A 24,184-nucleotide genomic window follows, 5' to 3' on the forward strand; every position below is an offset into this window, starting at 1 on the left:
GAGTTTCTTTTCTATATTGTTAGGTTACAAACTTATTCTATCGTAGAGGGATTGTTTTATCAGTATTTGTGAAAAGATTTTGGTATATTTAAATTCATTTTTGCCCTCATTAGACATTTACTTAGCACTTCTTGGCTATCAGACACAGCTCTAGGCTCTGGGAGACTCAAATTTCTAAAATGTAGCCCTTGCCATTAAAAATTTGTCTTCAGGGCAGATATGTAAACCAGTCATTATTGTCTGATAGGATAGAGGTGCTACTACGGGTAGTTCCAGATGCTGTGTTTGGAACTAACTACATAATCTTAATAAAATTCTGCATTTGCAAAGTACTGTTAAAACATGAAGTGTAGCTATACTTTTTTATATAGGGTGATACCCTGGGGAGTAGAAGAGTGAATAAAAATAAACAATTAAAAACATTGTTGGATGGACAAACACTATTATGAACTTATCTTTTAAAAGTTAATGAAAATAGGGGTGCCTGGGTGGCTCAGTTGGTTAAGTGTCCGACTTCGGCTCAGGTGATGGATGATCTTGCAGTTTGCAGGTTCGAGTCCCACATCGGGCTCTCTGCTGTCAGCATGGAACCCACTTCAGATCCTCTGTCCCCCTTTCTGTGCCTGTTCCCCACAGGTTTTCTCTATCTCAAAATAAAGAAATAAACAAATAAAAATAAAAAAAAATAGGTCTGTAAGTTGTGCTTTAATTTTAAAAGTTAATGAAAGTATTTGTAAAGCACAGAAATGAGTATGAAGGATGTAGGTTAAATATGTATGTATGTATATGTAAATTGAATAATTCATGTTTAAGACAGAATTATTTTGTAACCTGGAAAAGAGTATCAAGGCAAAGAATGAATTTTCCTTTTTAAAAAAAAATGTTAGAATTTGGGGCACCTGGGTGGCTCAGTTGGTTAAGTGTCCGACTTCCGCTCGGGTCATGATCTCCCAGTTTGTGAGTTCGAGCCCCCTGTTGGGCTCTGTGCTGACAGCTCAGAGCCTGGAGCCTGCTTTGGATTCTGTGTCTCCCTCTGTCTGCCCCTCCCCTGCTCATGCTTGCTCGCTCGGGCTCTCTCTCAAAAATAAACATTAAAAAAATTTTTTTTAAAATGTTACAATTTTAATATGTCACAATCATCCTGTGATACAATTTAAGATGGGCCTAAATTAGCATTTTAATCACACTGTTTTACGTAGAAATTCTAGACTTTTCGGGGCGCCTGGGTGGCGCAGTCGGTTAAGCGTCCGACTTCAGCCAGGTCACGATCTCGCGGTCTGTGAGTTCGAGCCCCGCGTCGGGCTCTGGGCTGATGGCTCAGAGCCTGGAGCCTGTTTCCGATTCTGTGTCTCCCTCTCTCTCTGCCCCTCCCCTGCTCATGCTCTGTCTCTCTCTGTCCCAAAAATAAATAAACGTTTAAAAAAAAAAAAATAAAAAAAAAAAAAAAAAAAAAAAAGAAATTCTAGACTTTTCTTGGCTCTATAATACAAATTTTTGCTTTTTAGATTGGTAATTTTAAAAAGGTTTATTTGCTATTGTTTATTATATCTTTCTAGGCAGTCATCTTCTGTAGCCACGTCAAACATCTTTTGGTATAGATATTAATATTTGTAACAAACACAACTGTGGTGATAGCTTAGAAATATTTGTTATATTAAGGAAGGGATGCCTAGGTGGCTCAATTGTAAAGTGTCTGACTATTGATTTAGTCTCAGGTCATGATCTCACAACTTCATGGGTTTGAGCCCCACATCGGGCTCTGTGCACTGATTGCGCAGAGCCTGCTTGAGATTTTGTCTCTCTCCCCACCCCCCCCCGTCCTCCCCCACTCATGCTCTGTCTGTCTCTCAAAATAAATAAATAAACTTTAAAAAATTTCAAAAAAAAAAAAAGGAAAAAATATTTGTTATATTAAAGTATACTACCTATAATTGAAATTTGGAGTCTGTTGATCTCTGAAGCACAGAGGTCAAAGAATTCATACCATGAAATCCTGGTAGGTAAAGCTTCTACAGCCATGTTAGTAATGTTTGCAATGTAGATTCTGTATGTGCCTCAGAGATCAACAGATCTCTGTGTGTCTCTAACACAAAAGAAATTATCCACATGTTAGTATCAAGTAGTTCCTTGTCTTGCTGATATAGGAATTCTTAGGGGTTGAAACACTCAGAAGAGGTGTGTTTTATTGTTTGAAGTGCATTGTTATGTGTTAGGAGTTAGTTTTGTTATACATGCTATCTTCATGAGAGGCCAAGAGAATATATCTTATTTTTCTCATTTGACTCAGTGTCAGGGATTTCATAACCAGGTATCATTTAGCATGTAATTTAGTGGCAATAGAAAGAAATTTTTTTTTTTCATATAATGGTACGATTATATTTAAGCTTGTAATGAAAAATTCAAAGTTTAAAACAGGCAAAAAACCAAGGGTTGCTATGGAGGAACTGTTTAATATTAAGATGTAGGTTTCTGAAATAGTTTTACCTTGTACGAGACTTACATAAACATTTTCCCCTAATGATTGAAAAATGAATAGATTTTATTTTTAACTTTAGTTTTACCCCATTGTCTAATGCTGAACTGGAATTAGGAAAATGTAACTTGTATTTTCACTTTGATATGACAGAATTTTTTATGTATCAGGAATCATTACTTTGTGAGATACCTTACCTTAGTGAATAGAGCACTAGCTTAAGATACTTAAGATACTACTAGATAAGGTAGTATTGGATTCCAGGCCAGTGGCCTGAATTCTCTTCTTGGCTTTAATATATACCAGAGTTCAGCAAGTTACTTTATTTCCCCGTGTATTGTCCCCTTACCCTCTAAAATTAGAATAAAATTTTCTCCTAGCTTACCTTCTGGGGATGTTGAGAGGACTCATGAAAGAAACTCGGTAGTTGTACTTGATGAGAGAAGGGGAAAGGGAGATGAGGGACATCCTGCAGCAGGAATAGGAATTGGGAAAAGAGGACAAAGAAGATAAATGGTGGAAAGAAAAAAGGAAGGTGAAATTGAAAGGAATTAGAAATAATGCAAGATAGTTATTAATATCAGGTGGCCTCTTTATTCTTAATAGTATATAGTGTTGGTAGCATTTAAATCTTTAAATCATAGTTCTGAAATGCAGTTAAACAAAATCTGTATTTTCTTGTTATATATAAGCTATCTTGCTGATGTGATCTCTTTTAAGACACATACTGACAGACTACTGGGTCATTTATTCTTTTTCATGTGAGCATGGACTTGGAATGAAAAAGTAAACTTTTCTTAAAGGGTTATTTTTATGTTACCTTTTTCCCCCTAAGTATAGTCAGGATGAATGAATTACATTGTTGTAAAGCATTTATGAGCTCCTTGCAGGTCTGTGTATTTTCTAAACAAACCCTAGTTGGTAGCAGAGGCTCAGTAAGTGTTTTTTAAAACTAGCTTAAATTGAGGGGCGCCTGGGTGGCTTAGTTAAGCGTCCAACTTCGGCTCAGGGTCATGATCTCGTAGTTTGTGAGTTCGAGCTCCGTGTCGGGCTCTGTGCTAACAGCTCGGAGCCTGGAGCCTGCTTTGGATTCTGTCTTTCTCTCTCTGCCCCTTCCCCACTTGTGCTCTGTCTCTCAAAAATAAATAAAATGTAAAAAAAAAAAAACAAAAAACCAGCTTAAATTGAGAAATTGGAAGAAGAGTTATATTTGAAAAAGAAAGAGTGTTGTTATTAACTATTAAATGGTAAAACTTGAAAATAAACTTTCGTATACTGATGGGAAAGGATATTGAAGAAATGCTGCAAAAATTACACATAGGAATCTTAAGATGAAAGATTTCAGAGGGGATTTGGATTTTATTGAGGTTTATTCAATAAAGAAATTACCAATTGATAAATTTAATCAGTAATAAAAGAACTCCCAACAAACAAAAGTCCAGGACCAGATGGTTTCACAGGTGAATTCTACCAGACATTAAAGAAGAGTTGATACCTATTCTTCTCAAGCTATTCAAAAAAATAGAAGAGAAAGAAAACTTATAAATTCATTGTATAAGGCCAGCGTTATAGATTTTCTGATCTGTATCTTTTCTGATCTGATTTTCTTATCTGTATCTTTGCCTGATACCAAAACCAGGCAAAGATACTATCAGAAAGGAAGGAAGGAAGGAAAGGAAAAAAAGAAAACCAGGTTAGTATCTCTGATGAGCATAGATGCAAAAAATCCTCAACAAAATATTAGCAAACTGAATTCAATAGTACATTAAAAGGATCGTTCACCAAGATCAAGTGGGATTTATTCCATGGTTGCAGGGGTGGTTCAGTATTCTTAAATCAATCAGTGTGCTCAATCACATTAATAAGAGAAAGGATAAAAACCATATGATCGTCATCTCAGTTGATCCAGAAAAAGCATTTGACAAAGTATGACATCTCTTCATGATAAAAACTCTCAACAAAGTGGGAACAGAGGAAACGTACCTCAACATAATAAAGGCCATATATTAAAACCCAGATAATATCAGTTGTGAAAAAATAAAAGCTTTTCCTTTATGATCAGGAACAAGACAAGGATATCCACTCTTAACCACTTTTATTCAATATAGTACTGGAAATCCTAGTCACAGCAATCAGATAAGAAAAATAAATAAAAGACATCCAGATTGTTAAGAAAGAAGTAAAACTGTCACTATTTGCATTTGACATGATAATATATATAGGAAATCCTAAAGACTCTACCAAGAAGCTATGAGAACTGACACATGAATTCAGTAAAGTTGCAGGATAGAAAATTAATCTGTAGAAATCTATTGTGTTTCTATTTACTAGTTACAAAGTAACAGAAAGAGAAATTAAAATAATCTCATTTACAGTTACACCAAAAAGAATAAAAATACCTAGGAATAAATTTAACCAGGGAGGTGGAAGACCTATACCCTGAAAGCTGTAAGACATTGATGAAAAGAATTTAACATGATATAAACAAGTGGAAAGATCTAGTCTGCTCATGGTTTTGAAGAATTAGTATTGTTAAAATGTCCATATTACCCAAAGCAATCTACAGATTGAATGCAATCCCTATCAAAACCCAAATAACACTTTTCATACAACTATAGCAAATAATCCTAAAATACGTATGGAACCACAAAAAACCTCAAACATCCAAAGCAATCTTGAGAAAGAAGAACAAAGCTGTGGAAGCGTCATAATCCCAGATTTCAAGATCTAGTAATCGAAACAGTATGGTACTGCCACCAAATCAGACACATAGATCAATAGAACAGGATAGAGAACCCAGAAATAAACCCATGCACGTATGGTCAATTAATCTATGACAAAGGAGGTAAAAATATCCAATATGACACAGAAGGAAAAGATAGATAGTTTTTTTAATAAATGGTGTTGTGCCAACTGGACAGCCACATGCAAAAGAATGAAACTGGACCACTTTCTCACACCAGACATAAAAATAAACTCAAAATGTATTAAAGACCTAAATGTGAGGCCTGAAACCATAAAACTAAAAGAAAATTAGGCAGTAATCCTTTAGACATCATCACCCTTAGCAGCATATTTATGGATATGTCTCCTCAGGCAAGGGAAACAAAAGCAAAAAATAAACTTGGTACTACCCCAAAATAAAAAGTTTTTGTACAGTGAAACCATCAACAAAACCAAAATGAATGGGAGAAGATATTTGCAAATGATATATTCAATAAGGGGTTAATATCAAAAATATGTAAAGAACTTCTACAACTCAACATCAAAAAACCAATCTGATTAAAATAGGCAGAGGACCTGAATAGATATTTTTCCAAAGAAGACATACAGATGACCAACAGACCCATGAAAAGATGCTCAACATTACTTAATCATAAGGGAAATGCAAATCCAAACCACAATGAGCTATCACCTCACCAGTCAGAATGGCTATTACCAAAAAGACAAGAAATAAAAAAGTGTTGGTGAGGATGGAGAAAAGGGAATCCTTGTGCACTGTTGGTGAGAAAGTAAATTGGTGTAGCCACTGTGGGAAACAGTATGGAATTTCCTCAAAATATTGAAAATAGAAATATACAGTAATATTACTACTGGGTATTTACACACATACACAAAAAAGAAAACACTAATTTGGAAAGGTACATATTTATTATTGTTGATAATAATTGTTGATAATAAATATTGTTGATACATATTTATTATTATTTATTATTGCAGCATTATTTACAAAACCCAAATTATGGAAGCAACCCAAATATCTATCAATAGGTGAATGAATAAAGAAAGTGTGTATATGTGTATGTATATATACATAATATATAATTAAAATATACTATATATAATATGTATGCATATAACATGGAATATCAATCATAAGGAATGAGGTCTTGCCATTTGCAGCAACATGGATGGACCTAGAGGGTATTAGGCTAAGTCAAAGACAAATACCATATGATTTTACTTACATTTGGAATCTGGAAAAAAAAAAAAAAAATAAAAAAAAAAAAAACTAAAAAAAAAAAACCAGACTCTTAAACACAGAAACAAATTGGCAGTTACTAGAAGGGAGGTGGATGGGAAAGATACACAAAATAGATAAAAGGAAGTAAGAAGTACAAACTTCTAGTTATAGAATAAATAAGTCATGGAGATGCAAAGTACAGCATAGGGAATATAGTCAATAATATTGTAATAATGTTGTATGGTGAATGTAGTTGTTGTGGTGAGTATTGTATAATGTATACAATTGTTGAATCAATATGTTGTACATCTGAAGCTAATCTAACATTGTGTGTCAATTATACTTTAGTGATAGTAATTTTAAAAATCACCACCTGAGAAAATTAAGGAGGAATTGCTTAAAATTTCAAAGGTTAGATATAAAAAAGACTGGCAAGGGACTTGATTTACAAACTTGAATGACAGTCTTAAAGATCAGTGATTAGTATATAAAGAAAGAATATGTAGATTATTGCTAGAGTATGAAGACATGGCAAGTTAGTAGTGTAAGGGAGAGAAAAACTACTTGAAAACTGAGACAAAATTAATGTGTTTGAACTGACTATAAAAGGTATCCGAAAGAAAGAAATATGTAGTCATAATAAAGCAAAAAAGTTGAGTGCAGAGAAATTTAAATGGGAAAGATTAAGAAAACATTCACATTTTACAGTATTTTTATTTTGATATTCAAATGAAAGAATATTAGATAACTGATGGATGTTAGCTGAACCTTTTGGGATAATCATTTCATAATATGTGTAAGTCAAACCACCATGCTGTACATCTTAAACTTATACAATGATATATGTCAATTATTTCTCAATAAAAATAGGAAAAAAAAGAATAGTAATAACCAACAGAAATGTGGGAAGAATGATAATGCAAGATAAGGAATTTAAATATGTATTTATGACCTTTGAATGTTTTTCTAATAAAAAGTCTATAAAGCTAGATGTAATAATATATATAAAAGATGTTAAAAAATCTTAGGAGGAGAGTTGCTATCAGTATTCAAATTACAATCCACTACTTAACAGAAGGGTAGAAATGTTGTTTTTCTTTATATATGGTTTAGGAAAAATTATTAAAACTGGATGTTCATCAGGATCTTGGCTCTTAACTCAGTAGAAATATTGGGCAAAGTGTGTGTTTTGTGCTTGCATATGAATTGCAAATATTTTGAGTTTATTGCCTTTTTTTTTTTTTTTTTTTTTAAATCAGGGTTAGGGGTACCTGGGTGGCTCAATCCGTAAAGCCTCTGACTCTTGATTTTGTCTCAGGTCATGCATGATCTCTTGGTTCATGGGATCGAGCCCTGCATTGGGCTCTAGGTTGAGAGCATAGAACCTGCTTGAGCTTCTGTCTCTCCTCTCTCTCTGCCCCTCCCTGCTTGTGCATGCACATGCACTCTCTCTCTCAAAATAAATACACTTAAAAAAATTAATAATTAGGTTTAGGGGTGCCTGGATGGCTCAGTCAGTTAAGTGTCCTACTTTGGCTCAGGTCACGATCTTATGGTTTGTGAGTTCAAGCCCTACATCGGGCTCTCTGCTTGTCAGCACAGAATCTGCTTCAGATCCTCTGTCCACCCCACGCTGCCCTCCCCTGCTCACACATGCACGCTCTCTCTCTCTCTCTCTCTCTCTCTCTCTCTCTCTCTCAAAAATAAACTTAAAAAATTCTTTAAAAATTAGGTTTGTTATGGTATTTATATATATAGTAAAATTGACAGTTTTATGTTTACAGCTCTGATGTTTAGGAATGGTATACAGTTGTGTAACTACTATCACTGGTGTACTTTTTAAAAAGAAAGAATTGTAGGAATTGGTAATTTATATGTCATATATATATATAATTAAGTAATGGCTGAAATTTGTAAAGATTACAAAAAATATGCATTAGAAGTTATGTACGTTTCAGTTGATATAGCATATGGTATTCTACTTCCTGTTAGATGTTGTAAAGTAACTTGCCAAAGAGTTGCTATCTTTATGTAACATAAGATCAATTTCTGTATGCTCATTACCTGTATAATTCAGCAACTTTTGAATTACGTGGATGTTTATTTGCAGCAAATAACATTTTGACCACTTCAGGGGTACTTTTAGACCACTCTAGTTTGAATATACACTTGTGCTTGAACTCCCTCAGAGCCTTCATTTATTGATAAAGGATGCCCATCTATACCACTGGAATTTGCATCAGGAAATAAATTCACCTTTTTTTATTATCTAATTCAAGTAGCAAAGAGTAGTTAATCCTAAACAGGAATTAGGAAAGATTGGTGAGATAAGATACATCTTTTAAGAAATATATTTAGGGATATGGAAGAGTTAGTGTTTATATTAATTCTCCCAGAGTGCCTCAGCTCTACATTTGTCCACCTTCTATATCTCTGGTTCTTTTCAGGCATCCCTTTGTTATTGATTCGTCATTTATATGATAGGATCATGGTGCTATTAAGTCCAAGGACACGTTGGCTACCCTCACCTGACTAATAATTCTTCATGAATGTGTCAAAAAAGGGAAGGCTTTGAAAGAATCTGAATAACCACTATTGAAAAATTAAATATCCTGGATACGTTAGGCAGGATGTGTTTCTCTCTATTTGCATCCAGCATATACAGATTCAGTTCCTGAGATCCTTTTCCAAGAACTGGGGATATAAAAGATATATGCAGTGTTATCTTTAAAGAGCTTGGAGTATAATGAGGGGAAACACGTGAACACAGTTATAGTGTGGTAATATAAATGCATCACCTTTTTATTCATTCAAAACATAGTAAGAACCTACTTTGTACCAGGCATTGTTCTAAGTATTGGGGACACAGCAGGAAACAAGTAGAGAAGATCTCCCTGGTAGAGGGAGACAGACACCTAACAACAAATGTTAGATAGTATTAAGTGCCACATGGAGAATTAAAATGGATCACGTGGTAATAAGTGACTGCATGTCCACTTTAGTTTGGGTGTTCAGGGGAGGCTTTAAGATGTGACATTTAAACCTTATTCTGAAAAATAAGAAGCTGGCAATGTGAAGTCAAGGGAAGAGTGTTAGAGGCAGCAGGAATCATTGTGTCAAGGCCGTAAGATGGGCTTGAGTTTGTTACATTTGGATGGAAGAAGCAAGGCTGTTAGTAGTAGTATGTTGACAGTGGTGGGAGATGAGGCTGAAGAGATAAGCAGCGGCCAGGTCATCTAGGCTTTGCATACTTCATGTAATGAGTTTGGCATATTACTGTAAGTGGGATGGATATTCGTTGGAATATTTTATGCTTGGAGTGGTACGGTGTGGTGACTTTAAACCAAAAATCACTCTGGCTACTCTGTGGACAATGAATAGAGCCAACGTTAGGAGGCTATTGCAGTGGTCTAGCTGAGAGATGATGGTGGCTCAGAGTAGATGAGAACGGAGGGAGAGAATTAGTAGTAATCAGGACGTATTTGGCGGTTGTGTCTCACAACACTTGCTGATGGATATGAGGGCAAGAGAAAGAGAGGACTCAATAGTAACCCTGAGATTTTTGGTGCAGATGGCTGAGAGGCTAGTGGTGCCTTTTAGTTTGGGAAATGAGATGAGCATGTTTGAGATGCTTATTCACCATTCAGGCAGAGATGTTATGTAGTATGTATGTGTGTCTGATTCAGGAATTTAGAAGAGGGACTGGGATTGGAGACAAATAGTGGGGACTTAGTGGCATAAAGAGGTATTTAAAGCCATGCAGCAGCATGAGGTCATTCATCATTAGTGATCAAGGCCACACAGCTAGAAAGGAAGTGGCAGAATTAGGATTCATACTTAGATTTGATGGACCCCCAAAATCTATTCTAAACTAGATCACTGCAACATACTTTCACATTTAGGTAGGCTAACACATATTTTCTCAAAAGCTTTATCACTATGGGACTGACACCAATAATTAGCTCCTAATTATGATGATATTTTCCCTTCAGTAAGATTGTGCTGGCAATTATTTTAATATAATGTAGTTTGGTGATGCCTCATTTATAGGCCATTAGTAGTGAGGTGGATAAATTTCAATTTTTTGTTACTAATATTTAATTAAAGGGGAAAAAACCCTGGAAATTTTTTTATTGAAGCTATGTTTATTTCTCTTTCAGAAAGCTAAGTTACTTGAAAAGTGGTAAAGTTAAAATTAAATCCTGTTTTTGATATATGATTGGGTAATCAGGTGTTATTTGTTCCCGCACCACAGTGAAATCCTGTGCTTCGATACCATTTTGTTTATACATCTATTACAGCACTTACTAAATTGTGCTGTGGTAATTTATGTTTTGTGTCCCATGTCTTAGAATATCTTTGGTGTTCTCATAGTTCTCGCACCTAGCACACAGTTCCTGGCGCATTGGAGACCTGTTTAATGGATAAATTAATGAGTAAAATGAATATAAACAATTGTGCCAAGGTTATTTTAATGTCTTACTACTTTAAAAAGCAAGTCACACAACTAGCAAATCATAACTTAAAAAGTTTTTTTTCATGTCTTACAACAGAAACTCCCAGGTAAAAACAAAATAAATTCTATCAAGTTGAGGTAGGATTTATTTCTCATGTGACTTTCTTTTAAATAGATGAATAGAGGGGCGCCTGGGTGGCTCAGTCGGTTAAGCGTCCGACTTTGGCTCAGGTCACGATCTCGCGGTCCGTGGGTTCGAGCCCCGCGTCAGGCTCTGGGCTGATGGCTCAGAGCCTGGAGCCTGCTTCTGATTCTGTGTCTCCCTCTCTCTCTGCCCCTTCCCCGTTCATGCTCTGTCTCTCTCTGTCTCAAAAATAAATAAAACGTTAAAAAAAATTTTTTTTTAAATAGATGAATAGAATGTTTTAAAAAGTAATGTATATTCTACCATACAAGTTAAATGCTGTTCTTGTTACTCTCATTTCTATTTTTGTTTTAGGCCTACTGAACTAGATGCACTGGTATTTGGCCATTTGTATACTATTCTTACCACACAGTTGACCAATGATGAACTTTCCGAGAAGGTAAAAAACTATAGCAACCTCCTTGCTTTCTGTAGAAGAATTGAACAGCACTATTTTGAAGACCGTGGTAAAGGCAGCTCATCTATCAGATCATCTTAGAGATATGTCTTAATTTAGTGATTTAGAAAAAATTAACTTGAAATATGTGAAAGACCTAGTAAATGATATCAGAATTTTAAAACCAAAAATACTGCTTTTTGAAACCTCAGAGTAAATTATATAATGTATCCTATACATGTACTTTATACTGTTAATTAAAGCAATTCTGAATGATTTCATTTGCTATGTTGTACTCTATATCTTGAAATTTTTGTTTTTCTTGAAACGTATGCCTATAAAAATAAAGCTCAAAGAACTGTATGGCTGGTGTATTTATTTCCTTTTGATCTTTCTGAAAGCCACTCTTGAGTTTTTTTACGTGGAATAAACGGTCTTTTCTAAGGCAAGTAATTTATGCTCCATACTTTTAAGATTACTTTAATAGGTACATGGTGAACCTAGGCATGGGAAAAATGTTCTTAAGAAACATGCACTCAGAAAATGTAAATAATTGCAAGGCAATTAAATCCTGGAACAGATTACCGTTTAAGAGCATTCTTCATATCTAAACCTAGTTGAAGTTTTATTTATTTTTATTTATTTATTTTTTAATGTTTATTTTTAAGAGAGGAAGAGAGACAAAGCATGAGTAGGGAAGGGGCAGAGAGAGAGGGAGACACAGAATCCGAAGCAGGCTCCAGACTCTGAGCCGTCAATACAGAACCCAATGTGGGGCTCGAACTCTCGAACTATGAGATCATGACCAGAACCAAAGGTGGAACCGACTCAGCCACCCAGGCACCCCTTGAATTTTTAAACATCTCATCAGAGCAGCTATAATTTATATTTGATAAACGGATAGTTTCAAGGACCTTATTTTTTTGAGACAAGATTATTTTAATGATGTTTCATTCCTCTTGTGGGGAAGAGAGTATAGTTTTCACTGAGGTATCGACAGGAATTTATATGTAAGTACTAAGGATTATATGTTTTGTCCCTTTCAAATTTTCTCGTATTTTATATAAAACCAGGGATGCTATAAAGAGATATGAAAATCATGTTAATTCTTGAAAATATCTAGAATAATTGTACATTTGTATTTTCTGTCTGTGTAATACCAGGCATTTTTACTTCATTTAATCCTTACAAAAACAATATGAGGGATATTATCCTCAATTTACAGAGGAGGGAATGGAGACCAAAAAAGCAATAATGCCTTGCCCAAGGTTATAGAGTTTTAAGCAAGTGGCAGAGTTGGAATTCAAACACAGGCAGTCTGGCATCGGTTTGGCCTTTAGCGAACGCTACACTTCTTTTTGTTGTCAAGATCATAGATTTATACCATATAAGGGATATATTGGGTTCTCCTTGGTCTAAATCCCACATAAACTTTGGGTACTCTCTTTGGACTATAGTGCCACTTATAGCCTTCCTGAACTAGTTTTGTAATGTATATTCTTAAAATAAAAAATCCCAAGTTACCTGTGTTTTTGCAGAATTTTTATGACCTTTTTTTTTTTTTGGTGTATATTTTTGTATACTTGTTTTGTACTTAGTGATTTTTTTTAATTAAAAAAATTTTTTTAATGGTTATTTATTTTTGAGAGAGAGAGAGAGAAAGAGACAGAGTGCGAGTGGGGGAGGGGCAGAGAGAGAAGGAAACACAGAATCTGAAGCAGGCTCCAGGCTCTGAGTTGGATATGGGGTTTGAACTCACAGACCGAGAGATCATGACCTGAGTAGGTTGGATACTTAACTGAGCCACCCAGGCACCCCAATGCTTTTTTCTTTTAATATTACCATAACATTCATTTAATTGAACCAGAACCATTTGTACTTCAGTATATAAATCTAGACTCTTTTCTTTAAGTTGTTTAATCTTTATCTTTTTTTTTTTTAATAATTTATTGTCACATTAGCTAACAGTGTATATACAGTATAGTCTTGGCTTTGGGAATAGAGTCCCATGATTCATCACTTACATACAACACCCAGTGCTCATCCCAGTAGGTGCCCTCCTCAATGCCAATCTCCCATTTTCCCCACTTTCCCAACCTCTCCCCCCCCCCCCCCGTTTGTTCTCTGTTTTTGAGTCTCTTATGGTTTGCCTCCCTGTTTGTAACTTATTTTTCCTTCTCTTCCCCAATGGTCTTCTGTTAAGTTTCTCAAGATCCACATATGAGTGAAAACATACAGTATCTTGGTCTGACTGGCTTATTTCACTTAGCATAATACCTTCCCTTTCTGTCCCTGTTGCTGCAAATGGCAAGATTTCAATCTTTTCATTGTCGAGTAGTATTCTAGTAGTGTGTGTGTGTGTGTGTGTGTGTGTGTGTATCTATCTGTCTATATATGCATAATCTTTATCCATTCATCAATTGATGGACATTTGGGCTCTTTCCATAATTTGGCTATTGTTGATAGTGCTGCTGTAAACATTGGGGTACATGTGCCCCTATGAATCAGCACTCTTGTATCCTTTGGATAAATTCCTAGTAGTGGTATTGCTGGGTTGTAGGGTAATTCTATTTTTAATTTTTTGAGGAAACTCCACACTGTTTTCCAGACTGGCTGTACCAGTTTGCATTCCCAACAACAGTGCAAGAGGGTTGGTTTGTTGTTTTGTTTTGTTTTTCACAGTTACCCAGCAGTTTTTATTAGGACATGGGCCTGGCTCCCATAGGAGGGGAAAGGGGAGGCCAGGGTCCCCCAGACACGGCAGTCTGAGGGAAGGAGGTGCTGGCTGACTTGAGCGGAGTCCCCATCAGGGAGGACATAGCTGGCGGTCCCTCTCAGGAGTGGCTGGTCCTTTGGGCCTTCTTGATTTCCTCGGACAGTGCCTCCTCCAGGGCCTGATAGGCCTTGTCCAGGTTGTCATTGATGATGATCAGGTCATCAATGGGTTCTTGCCACATCCTTGCCAACATCTGTTTCCTGAGGTGTTAATTTTAGCCACTCTGACTGGTGTGAGGTGGTATCTCAATGTGGTTTTGGTTTGTATTTCCCTGATGATGAATGATGTTGAACATCTTTTCATATTTCTGTTAGCCATCTGGATATTTTCTTTGGAAAACTGTCTATTCATGTCTTCTGCCCATTTCTTTACTGGATTATTTGTTTTTTGGGTGTTGAGTTTGTTAAGTTCTTTATAGATTTTGGATACTAACCCTTTATCTGATATGTCATTTGCAAATATCTTCTCACATTCCATTGGTTGCCTTTTAGTTTTGCTGATTGTTTCCTTCACTGTGCAGAAGCTTTTTATCTTTATGAGGTCTCAATAGTTCATTTTTGCTTTTATTTCCCTTGCCTTCAGAGACATATCAAATAGGAAGTTGCTGTGACTGAGGTCAAAGAGGTTGCCTGTTTTCTCCTCTAGTGTTTTGATGGTTTCCTGTTCACACATTTAGGCCTTTCATCCATTTCAATTTATTTTTGTGTATAGTGTGAGGAAATGGTCCAGTTTCATTCTTCTGCCTGTTGCTGTCCAGTTCTCTCTGCACCATTTGCTAAAGAGACTATCTTTTTTCCGTTGGATACTCTTTCCTGCTTTGCTGCAGATTAGCCGGCCATACATTTGTGGGTCCATTTCTGGGTTCTCTATTCTATTCCATTGATCCATGTGTCTGTTTTTATGCCAATACCATACTGTCTTGATGATTACAGCTTTGTAGTACAGGGTGAAGTCTGGGATTGTGATGCCTCCAGCTTTGGTTTTCTTTTTCAACATTACTTTGGCTATTCGGAGTCTTTTCTGGTTCCATATAAATTTTAGGACTGTTCTAGTTCTGAGAAGAATGCTGGTGCTATGTTGATTGGGATTGCATTGAATGTGTAAATTGCTTTGGGTAGTATTGACATATTAACGGTATTCTTCCAATCTATGAGCATGGGATGTTTTTGCATTTCTTTGTGTCTTCTTCAATTTCTTTCATAAGCTTTCTGTAGTTTTCAGTGTACATATTTTTTACCTCTTTGGTTAGGTTTATTCCTAGGTATTTTATGGTTCTTGATGCAATTGTAAATGGGATCAATTCCTTGACATCTCTTTCTGTTGCTTCATTATTGGTGTATAGAAATGCAACTGATTTTTGTACATTGATTTTTATATCCTGCAACTTTGCTGAATTCATGTATCAGTTCTAGCAGTTTTTGGTGGAGTCTTTCAGGTTTTCCATGTAGAGTATCAAGGCATCTGTGAAAAGTGAAAGTTTGACTTCCTTGCCAGTTTGGTTGCCTTTTATTTTGTTGTCTGATTGCTGAGGCTAGGACTTCCAACCCTAGGTTAAACAACAGTCGTGAGAATGGACATCTCTGTCATGTTACTGATGTCAGGGGGAAAGCTCTCCGTTTTTCCCCTTTGAGGATGATATTAGCTGTGGGCCTTTCATATATATGGCTTTTATGATATTAAGGTATGTTCCTTCTATCCCAACTTTCTTGAGGGTTTTTATTAAGAAAAGATGCTGTATTTTGTCAATTGCTTTTTCTGCATCTATTGACAGAATCATATGGTTTTTACTCTTTCTTAACGTGATGTATCACATTGATTGACTTGTGAATATTGAACCAGCCCTGCAGCCCAGGAATGAATCCCACTTGATCATGGTGAATAATTCTTACAATATACTGTTGAATTCAATTTACTACTATCTTGTTGAGAATTTTTGCATCCATGTTCATCAGGGATATTGGCCTGTAATTCTCCTTTTTAGTGGGGTCTTTGTCTGGTTTGGAAATCAAGGTAATGCTGGCTTCATAGAATGAGCCCAGAAACTTCCCTTCCATTATTTTTTTGGAATCTTTACTACTGCCTGTATTCTTATTTTAAAATGAGGAACATTGGGAGACAATGGTTATTTATTCCAAGTTGAGTTATTTACTCTTTCTTAAGACTTACTGTATCTATGGATCACTCTGGGGGGCCTTGTTTTTCTCTAGTGTTGACTGAATCACCATCAAAATAATGCATTAGAAAGTAGAAACCTTGACCATCCCATTATGGTGATTTAGTTACCTGCTTTTATCTTTTAAATTTGGGTCCACAAAGCCAGTTTATAGTAGCTAAAAATGATCATTGAAAAGCTGGTTTGCTGTCCAAAAAAGTTAAGTGTTGTTTTACTGACAAAATACCTAATGTATATACTGAACTTTAAAATAAGTAGCATGATCCTCTATTTAAATTTAAATTTAAATTATGAGTAGTGAGAAAGTTTAAATCAAGATAGATACAGTTTACAGTGTCATTTGATGACTTCTGAATGATGTACATTAAGGATTTAATATATCTTGTATTAAACCCTTTAGAAGTCCCAACTTGTTATTTTTAACTGACTTGACTACTGGACAAGTAGCCATTGTATTAACTAATTCATTAGGAGCCCAAGTCTAGAAAAGGTGAATTATAAAATGTCAGTCTGTTCATTTAATACGTCTTGATACTTTTTTGAAGAACAGATAATGAGTAGTTGTTCTTATTGCTGTTGTGTATGATTGTCCCTTGATGAGGATGGGTAAAATGTAGCTGTACATTGAGATATTTCAAGATACTGTATTCTAAAGTAACACTTAATGTAGTAACTTTTTTGAACTTATTTGAACTTGTTTTAATTATAACCAGTTGCCTCTTATGAGCTAATGTATGTATTTTGAGTCTTAAAAGGAAACATTAAAAAGATTGATTATATCTAGACTGATATAAATATTTTCCTAATCTGTTTTTAAGTTTTTAAGAATTGGGGTTGAATTTATATCTTCAGGGTTTTTTTTTTGTTTTTTTGTTTTTTTTACATTTTTATCAAATTACAGTAATTGAATTTGTGGTAAACTATAGTAGATTCTCTGGATTTTCGACTTTGACAATCCTGTGTTCTGTGAATAGAAATGATTTTATTTAATTCTTTCTAATCCACATGGCTTTTACTTGTTTTGTTTTGGTTTTGTTTTGCCTATAGCACTGACTGGGATTTCCATTACAGTGTTGAACAGGAGTAATGAGAATGGACATCTTTGCTTTATTCATGATCTTAGGGGGAAAGTATTTAGTCCACCATTAAGTATGATTGTAGGTTTTTGTAGATGCCCTTTAACAGATTGAGAAAGTTCCTTTCTGTTTCTGGTTTGTAGAGAGTTTGTGTGCGTGTTTAAGTTATGAATGAATGATGTGTTTTATCAAAGACTTTTTCTGTACCCATTGAGATGATCATATCTTTTTTTCCCCTTAGTCTGTGGAAGTGAAGAGTTACATTAATTGATTTTCAAATGTTGAATCAGCTTTAGTTTCCTGGGGTAAATCCCATATGATCATAATGTGGTTGGATGTGATTTCCTAGGTTTTGTTAAGGATTATTGTGTCCATATTCTTGAGAGATGTTGGTCTCCAGTTATCTTGTAATACCTTTGGTTTTGGTATCAGGTTAATGCTGGCCTCATTAAATGAATCAGGAAGTATTCCTTCCTCTTAGAAGAGTTTACATTTGGTATTATCTCTTCCTTGAATGTTTGGTAGAATTTATCAATGCAGCTGGCTAGGCCTGGAGGTTTCTTTGTTGGAAGATTTTAAACTTAAAATTTTAATTTATTTAATAGATTTAGGACTATTCAAGTTACTGGTTTTCTCTTGAGAGAGTTTTGGTGTGTGCCTTTCCAAAGAATTTGTGTATTTTTCTCCATATTTTTGAACTTACAGGCATTGAGTTCTTGGTATTCCATGATTATGTCTGTAGCATCTGTAGTAATATCCCTTCTTTCCTTCTTTATGTTTGTATTTTTTGTTTTCTCTTTTTCTTAGTCTGGTTAGAGATTTATCAATTGTATTGATTATTTTTTCTGAAATCCAGCTTTTGATTACATTGATTTTCTGTGTAGTTTTGTCATTCTCAGTTTCTTCTTTGTTCTCATTATTTCCTTTCTTTTACTTCCTCTACATTTTTTTTTTTTTAAGGTTTATTTAGGTAATCTCTATATGCAAGGTGGGACTTGAACTCACGACCTCAAGATCAAGATAGGGTCATGTTGGGTATGCTCTACTGACTGAGCCAGCCAGGTGCCCCTACTTGCTCTACATTTTATAGTTTTAATGTGGAAGCTTAGACTGATTTGAAAGTTTCTTTTCTAATATAAGCTTTTAATATTAAGCATTTTCCTCCAAGCAATGCCTCAGAAATCTGAGATATTGTGCTTTCATTTTCATTCAGTTTGAAATATTTTCCAGTTCCGTTATGCTTTCTTCTTTGACCCATGGATTATTTATAAGTGTATTCTTTTATTTGAAAGTATTTGAGGATTTTCCAGATATCATTCTATTATTGATTTGTAGTTTAATTCTGTTATATTTCTAGAATATACTTTATATTTCATTTCTTTTAAATTTGTTAAAGTTTGTGTTATGGTCCAGGATATAGTTGATCTTGGTAAATGTTTCATGTGCAGTTGAAAGGAATATTTTGCTATTGTTGGACAACTGTTCTATATATGTTGTGAGTCTAGTTGGTTGACAACATTATTCAGGTCTTTTATATCCTTATATTGATTTTCTGCCTGCTTGTTCTACATTACTGAGAAGAGTGTAGAATTTTGTGTTATTTTTTTTCTCCTTTCATTTCTATCAAATTTTTTTCATACATTTTGAAGATCTTCTGTTAGTTATATATAGATATTTAAGGTTAGTATTTCTTCTTGGAAAACGAAGCCCTTTATTGATGTGTACTGTCTTTCCTTATCTCTAGTAATGTTTCTTGCTTTAAAGTTTTTTGTCTGATATTTAGTTATTTTGGTTACTTTAGTTATTTGATATAGCTCCTCTATCTTTCATTTTACTAATATTTGCAAGATCTCTTTGTTTTTATTGTTTTACTTTTAGCCTACTTATTCCTTTTATTTAAAATGTTTTTCTTTTTAAATAAAGAAGCCTGCGTGGGTCAGTCGGTTTAGTGTCCCGACTTCAGCTCGGGTCATGATCTCATGGTTTGTGAGTTCGAGCCCCACATCAGGCCCTCTGCTCTCAGCATGGAGCCTGCTTTGGATCCTCTGTCTCTCTCTGTCTCTCTCTCTCTCTGCCCCTCCCCTGCATGCGTTCTCTCTCTCAAAAAATAAACATTCAAAAAGATTAAAATGTTTTTCTTTCAAATGGCTTAGAATTGAATCTTGCATTACCTGACAATTTCTGTCTTGTAATTGATGTGTTTAGGGTGTTTACATTTAAAGTAATTATTGATACAGGTGGATTAAAACATATCATCTTACGAGTTATTTTCTGTTGGTTCTACTTGTTCCATGTTTCTTTTAACTCTTCTTTCAGATTGGGTTTTTTGTGTTTTGTGTTTGTTTTTAATGAGGCCATTTTATCTCTACTGTTGGCTTATTACCACTATTATTATTTATACCTTAATTTTTTTATAGTGGTCACCCAGGGTTTACAATATGTATTTAAAAAATGTTTTTTTAATTTTATTTAAATCCAAGTTAGTTAACATATAGTGTAATAATGGTTTCAGGAGTAGAATTTAGTGATTCATCACCTACCTATAACATACAGTGTACAATATATATCTTTAAGCAGAGCCCATGTTCAAATAATATATACTGCTGTACTCCCAGTCTCTGCTTGTCTTTTTATTTACTCAGTGGTGTCTTTAGAAGAGCAGAAATTTTTAATTGTGATGAAGTGTAGTCTATCACATTTTTTGTCTATGGATTATGCTTTTGTTGGCATATCTAAGAAACCTTTACATAATGCAAAGTCCTAAAGATTTTCTTCTGTGTTTTCTTTTAGAAGTTTTATTGTTTTAGCTCTTACGTCATCTAAGTCTGTGATCCATATTAAGTTAATTTTAATGGGGTGAAGTAAGAGTCTAAGTTTTTGTGTATTTGTTTGTTTTTGTATATGGATAATACAATTGCTTTTGTTTGACACCTTTTGTTCCATGTGAGAAATATGGGAGAAGGATCCAGGTGAGAACTTTGTGCCTTTCCTGCAACTACTGCTGTTCTCACCAAGGGACCACAAGGGACACTTTCTTAGATTCTCACTGTGTCTCCAATTTTTTTTGTTTTTTTTTTTTTTTTGTAAACTTCCTATGAGGTCCTTGGACAAGAGCCTGGCAGTGAATGTGAATTCCTCTTTTGCTGTGGCCCCAGGATTTTAATAGTCTTTTGTCAGGCCACACTCAGTAGTTTATTAGAAATTTTAGCTGAGTTCTTACCGTTGTCCAGTAGTGTCTGTTTATCTTTTACATTTCAGTAGTGTCTGTTTAAAGTAAACAAATGCTTGTGTGTCTTCTATCCTTAGACCTGGTTAGTTGGCCATGCACTCTCAGCTTTCTGCCGGTCGAGAACTGGGGTGAATTTGTAGACGGCCAGTTCATCATTATTCTGAGGGTGGGAGCAATGCGTTTTTCAGCTTTCCACATTCTAAAACTGAAAATCTGGAAATCTAGGCTGCTTGTTAATCTTGAGATAAGAAATGCTTATTTAGAATTAAAAGTGGTAAATTCTTAAAGAGGTTTTATTATATAAAATTTTAAACATACATAAAAGAGAAAATAATAAAAATTCCCATGTACCAATGAACCACTCCTTTGCTTCAGATGCTCCCAACTGAGGGCAATCTATAATCCCATTATTTTTATAAGCTTTATTTACTTAATATATGATGTACATAAGTTCATAGAAGTTTGCTTTTGAAGATATTCAAACACGTTCTTTTATCTCAGTGGCTTAATATATTGTTGTTATGGGGATCGTATTCGCACCGAAATTAAAAAATAGGACATTTACTAATATCTTAAAGACCTGTATATGACACTATTTTCACCCAATCCCAGCTCTACCCTACCACTGGAGTTTGCCACTATCCTGAATTTTGTGTTAATCATTCCCATGATTTAATTTTTTTGCTTTTGATCTTTCTATAAATGGAATTATACTATGTGCATTCTTCTGTGTTTTGCTTCTCTCCCACAATATTACATTTTTGAATATCATCCATTTTCTTGTACTTATCAGTGGTTAATTATATAGTATTCTTTTATCCCGAAATGTAACACTTGATTTCTCTGTGCCCTTGTCAGTGGACATTTTGGTTATGTCCAGAGTCTTGATGTTCTAAAAAATGTTGCTTATGAACAATCCTTTACATATCTGGTATAAATGTGCAACAGTTTTTCCAGGGTATATGCTTTTCCAGAGTATAATTGCTGTGTTGTCAAGTATGTGTATATTTAACTTAACTAGGTAATTCCAAATTGTTTTCATAAATGTTTGTGCCAGTTTGCACTTTATACCTATCTAACTCTTTGCCAAGGAATTATTAGACAGTTTTTTCCTAATGTGGTTATAATTTGTATTTTCAAGATTCCCAGTAAGCTAAGTATATATTTATATATTTATTGCCAATGCTTTTTTTCCTTTTTTTTTTTTTTTTTTTTTTTTTGTGATATGACTACTCATGTAGGCTTTGCCTGTTTTTCTGTTAGGTTGTTTGCCGTTAGTAATTTATAGGAGTCCTGCTTGCATTACAGACATTAATGCCTACTTGGTTCTGAGTGCTACAAATATTTGTATTCCTGGTTTGTGGTTTGTCTTTTCACTCCCTTTATGGTATATTCTAATGTTCAGAAGTTCTTAAGTTTTATATACTTGAAAGGTTGGTCAGTCTTTTCCTTTATGAGCTGAGCTTTTTGTGCCTTGTTTATAAAAAAAGGACACCCTTTCCCATCCTTGTGTATAATTCAGGGATCAGTTTTAGTGTCCCATCATTCATGAGAATAAGAAGTCCTTGTTGTTTTCCTTGGGAGGTGACCCCTAAGCCTTTGTGGCTGGTTTATTTTCTGCATTTTAACCTATCAGGTAGACACAGTCTTGCAAACCAATATGGTTATAGTGGATCGCCATGTCATAGAGCCCATAACTGGAAACTAAATGTGCATTGTGTGATGTTGAGTAGAATATTTCTGTGTATTTTAGTGTTCCCTTTGTAAGCTTTGCTTACTTTACCAACTTAGGGGAGACCTTAAAAAATCATATATCAAAAGTAATACTGGCAAAGGACACTTTGTGTAATTCCTAAGCACAGTTGAAATTTGTGGAGGAAGACAATGAAACTGACATCAGATATGTTGACAAAGATACAATTTTCAACTGCATCGCATACTTAGAAAAGTTAAGAAGAAAAAAGTCAAGTTCTTCACATACTGATTGGCCTGAAGGATTATCCTACAAAGGACTAAACTCTGCTCACCTGGGTCTTGGGTATTTTGATGACAACATATGATGATCCTGTTAATGAACAAATCTTTTAAAACATTAAGAAACAAAACTAAACAAAAGCCCACTGGAATTTACTCTGGATAGTTTAAACAAGAAGGAATTCATTATAAGATGTTAATGACTTACAGAATTTTTGAGAGTGCTGAAGAAACATCTAGGTTGTACTTTCAGGAATGATTCCATAGGACTCGGTCACCAGTGAAGCTTCTGCCCCTTACAGTCGGGAAACCGTGGGCTCCACAGCCATTCCATCACTGCTGTGATCAACAAGCTGCCACGATCGGGATGCTGTTGGCATGCTGCAGCGTGGATCAGGAGTCCAGCAATGCCTGCTGTAATACGCATTGGCAACGTGGATGTCCACACTCTGCCTCTTAACTTCACAAAGCTAGTGACTAGATTACCAGGGCCTCTGCTGATGCTGCTACAGAAAAAACCTTTATGGAATGAATTGTACCTTGCATGTCACTTTCGCTTTTCAAATTTTTCACAAATGTATCTGGTTGAGCCTAAGTGACATCCAGGGCCCTTCTTGTAAAGCCCGTCTGGAAAATGTAAGTTTTAAATTTCTGGCTTCTGCAGGAGAGCATAGCACCCTAAAAGGATGGTGTCACGGGTGTTGAACATCAATCCACTGTATTCATCAACTGTGAGGTTATAAAGCCACTCCTCAATATTTTCTTATACAAGTTTTGCCTTTTCCTATTGAAGTTCTTAATGTACCAGGAATATCTTTTTTTTTTTTTTTTATAAATGGTATGAGGTAGCTATTTAATTTCATTCTTTTCTCAAAATGGATAATTTTCCCAGGACTGCATATTCACCTTCTTGACTGGCCTAAGTTTTTCTGGCTGGTCCAAAATCCCAATTCTATTACCTATCCCATTGCACATAGGATTGTTTCTTGGCTATACTATAACATTGGTCTATTAAGTTGACTATCCTACTTTGCGTCAAAATCAAATGCTCAGGGCGCCGGGGTGGCTCAGTTGGTTAAGCATCTGACTTCGGCTCAGGTCATGATCTAACGGTTCCTGCGTTTGTGCCCTGTATCTGGCTCTGTGCTGGCAGCTTGGAGCCTGGAGCCTGCTTCAGATTCTGTGTCTCCCTCTCTCTCTGCTCCTCCCCCACTTGTGCTCTGTCTCTCTTGCAAAAATAAATAAATATTAAACATTTTTAAATAAAAAAAATAAAAATAAATGCTCATAATAACTGTAGTTATATAAAGTTTTGGCATCTGATAAAGCAAATATCCCATCTTATTCTTTGTCTTCAGGAATTGATGTTGGATCTTTATACTTTCTTGAAAATTTTAGAATCAACTTTTAGGGGCGCCTGGGTGGCGCAGTCAGTTAAGCGTCCGACTTCAGCCAGGTCACGATCTCGCGGTCCGTGAGTTC

General features: G+C 35.1%; 1 protein-coding gene across 1 annotated transcript in view; it reads left to right on the forward strand.

Annotated features, from left to right (window-relative positions):
- Window positions 1-11,837, forward strand: part of MTX2 (metaxin 2) — a 67,019-nt gene extending 55,182 nt beyond the window's left edge. The window contains exon 10 of the mRNA XM_040475467.1: window positions 11,393-11,837. Within this exon, the coding sequence (XP_040331401.1) occupies window positions 11,393-11,576 (184 nt within the window). The 3' untranslated portion in view covers window positions 11,577-11,837. The remainder of the gene's footprint in view (window positions 1-11,392) is intronic.
- Window positions 11,838-24,184: the final 12,347 nt, after the last annotated feature.

Source organism: Herpailurus yagouaroundi, unplaced genomic scaffold, assembly GCF_014898765.1.
Source record: "Herpailurus yagouaroundi ecotype Mexico unplaced genomic scaffold, PumYag 140, whole genome shotgun sequence".
In the NCBI taxonomy this organism is placed as follows: Eukaryota; Metazoa; Chordata; class Mammalia; order Carnivora; family Felidae; genus Herpailurus; species Herpailurus yagouaroundi.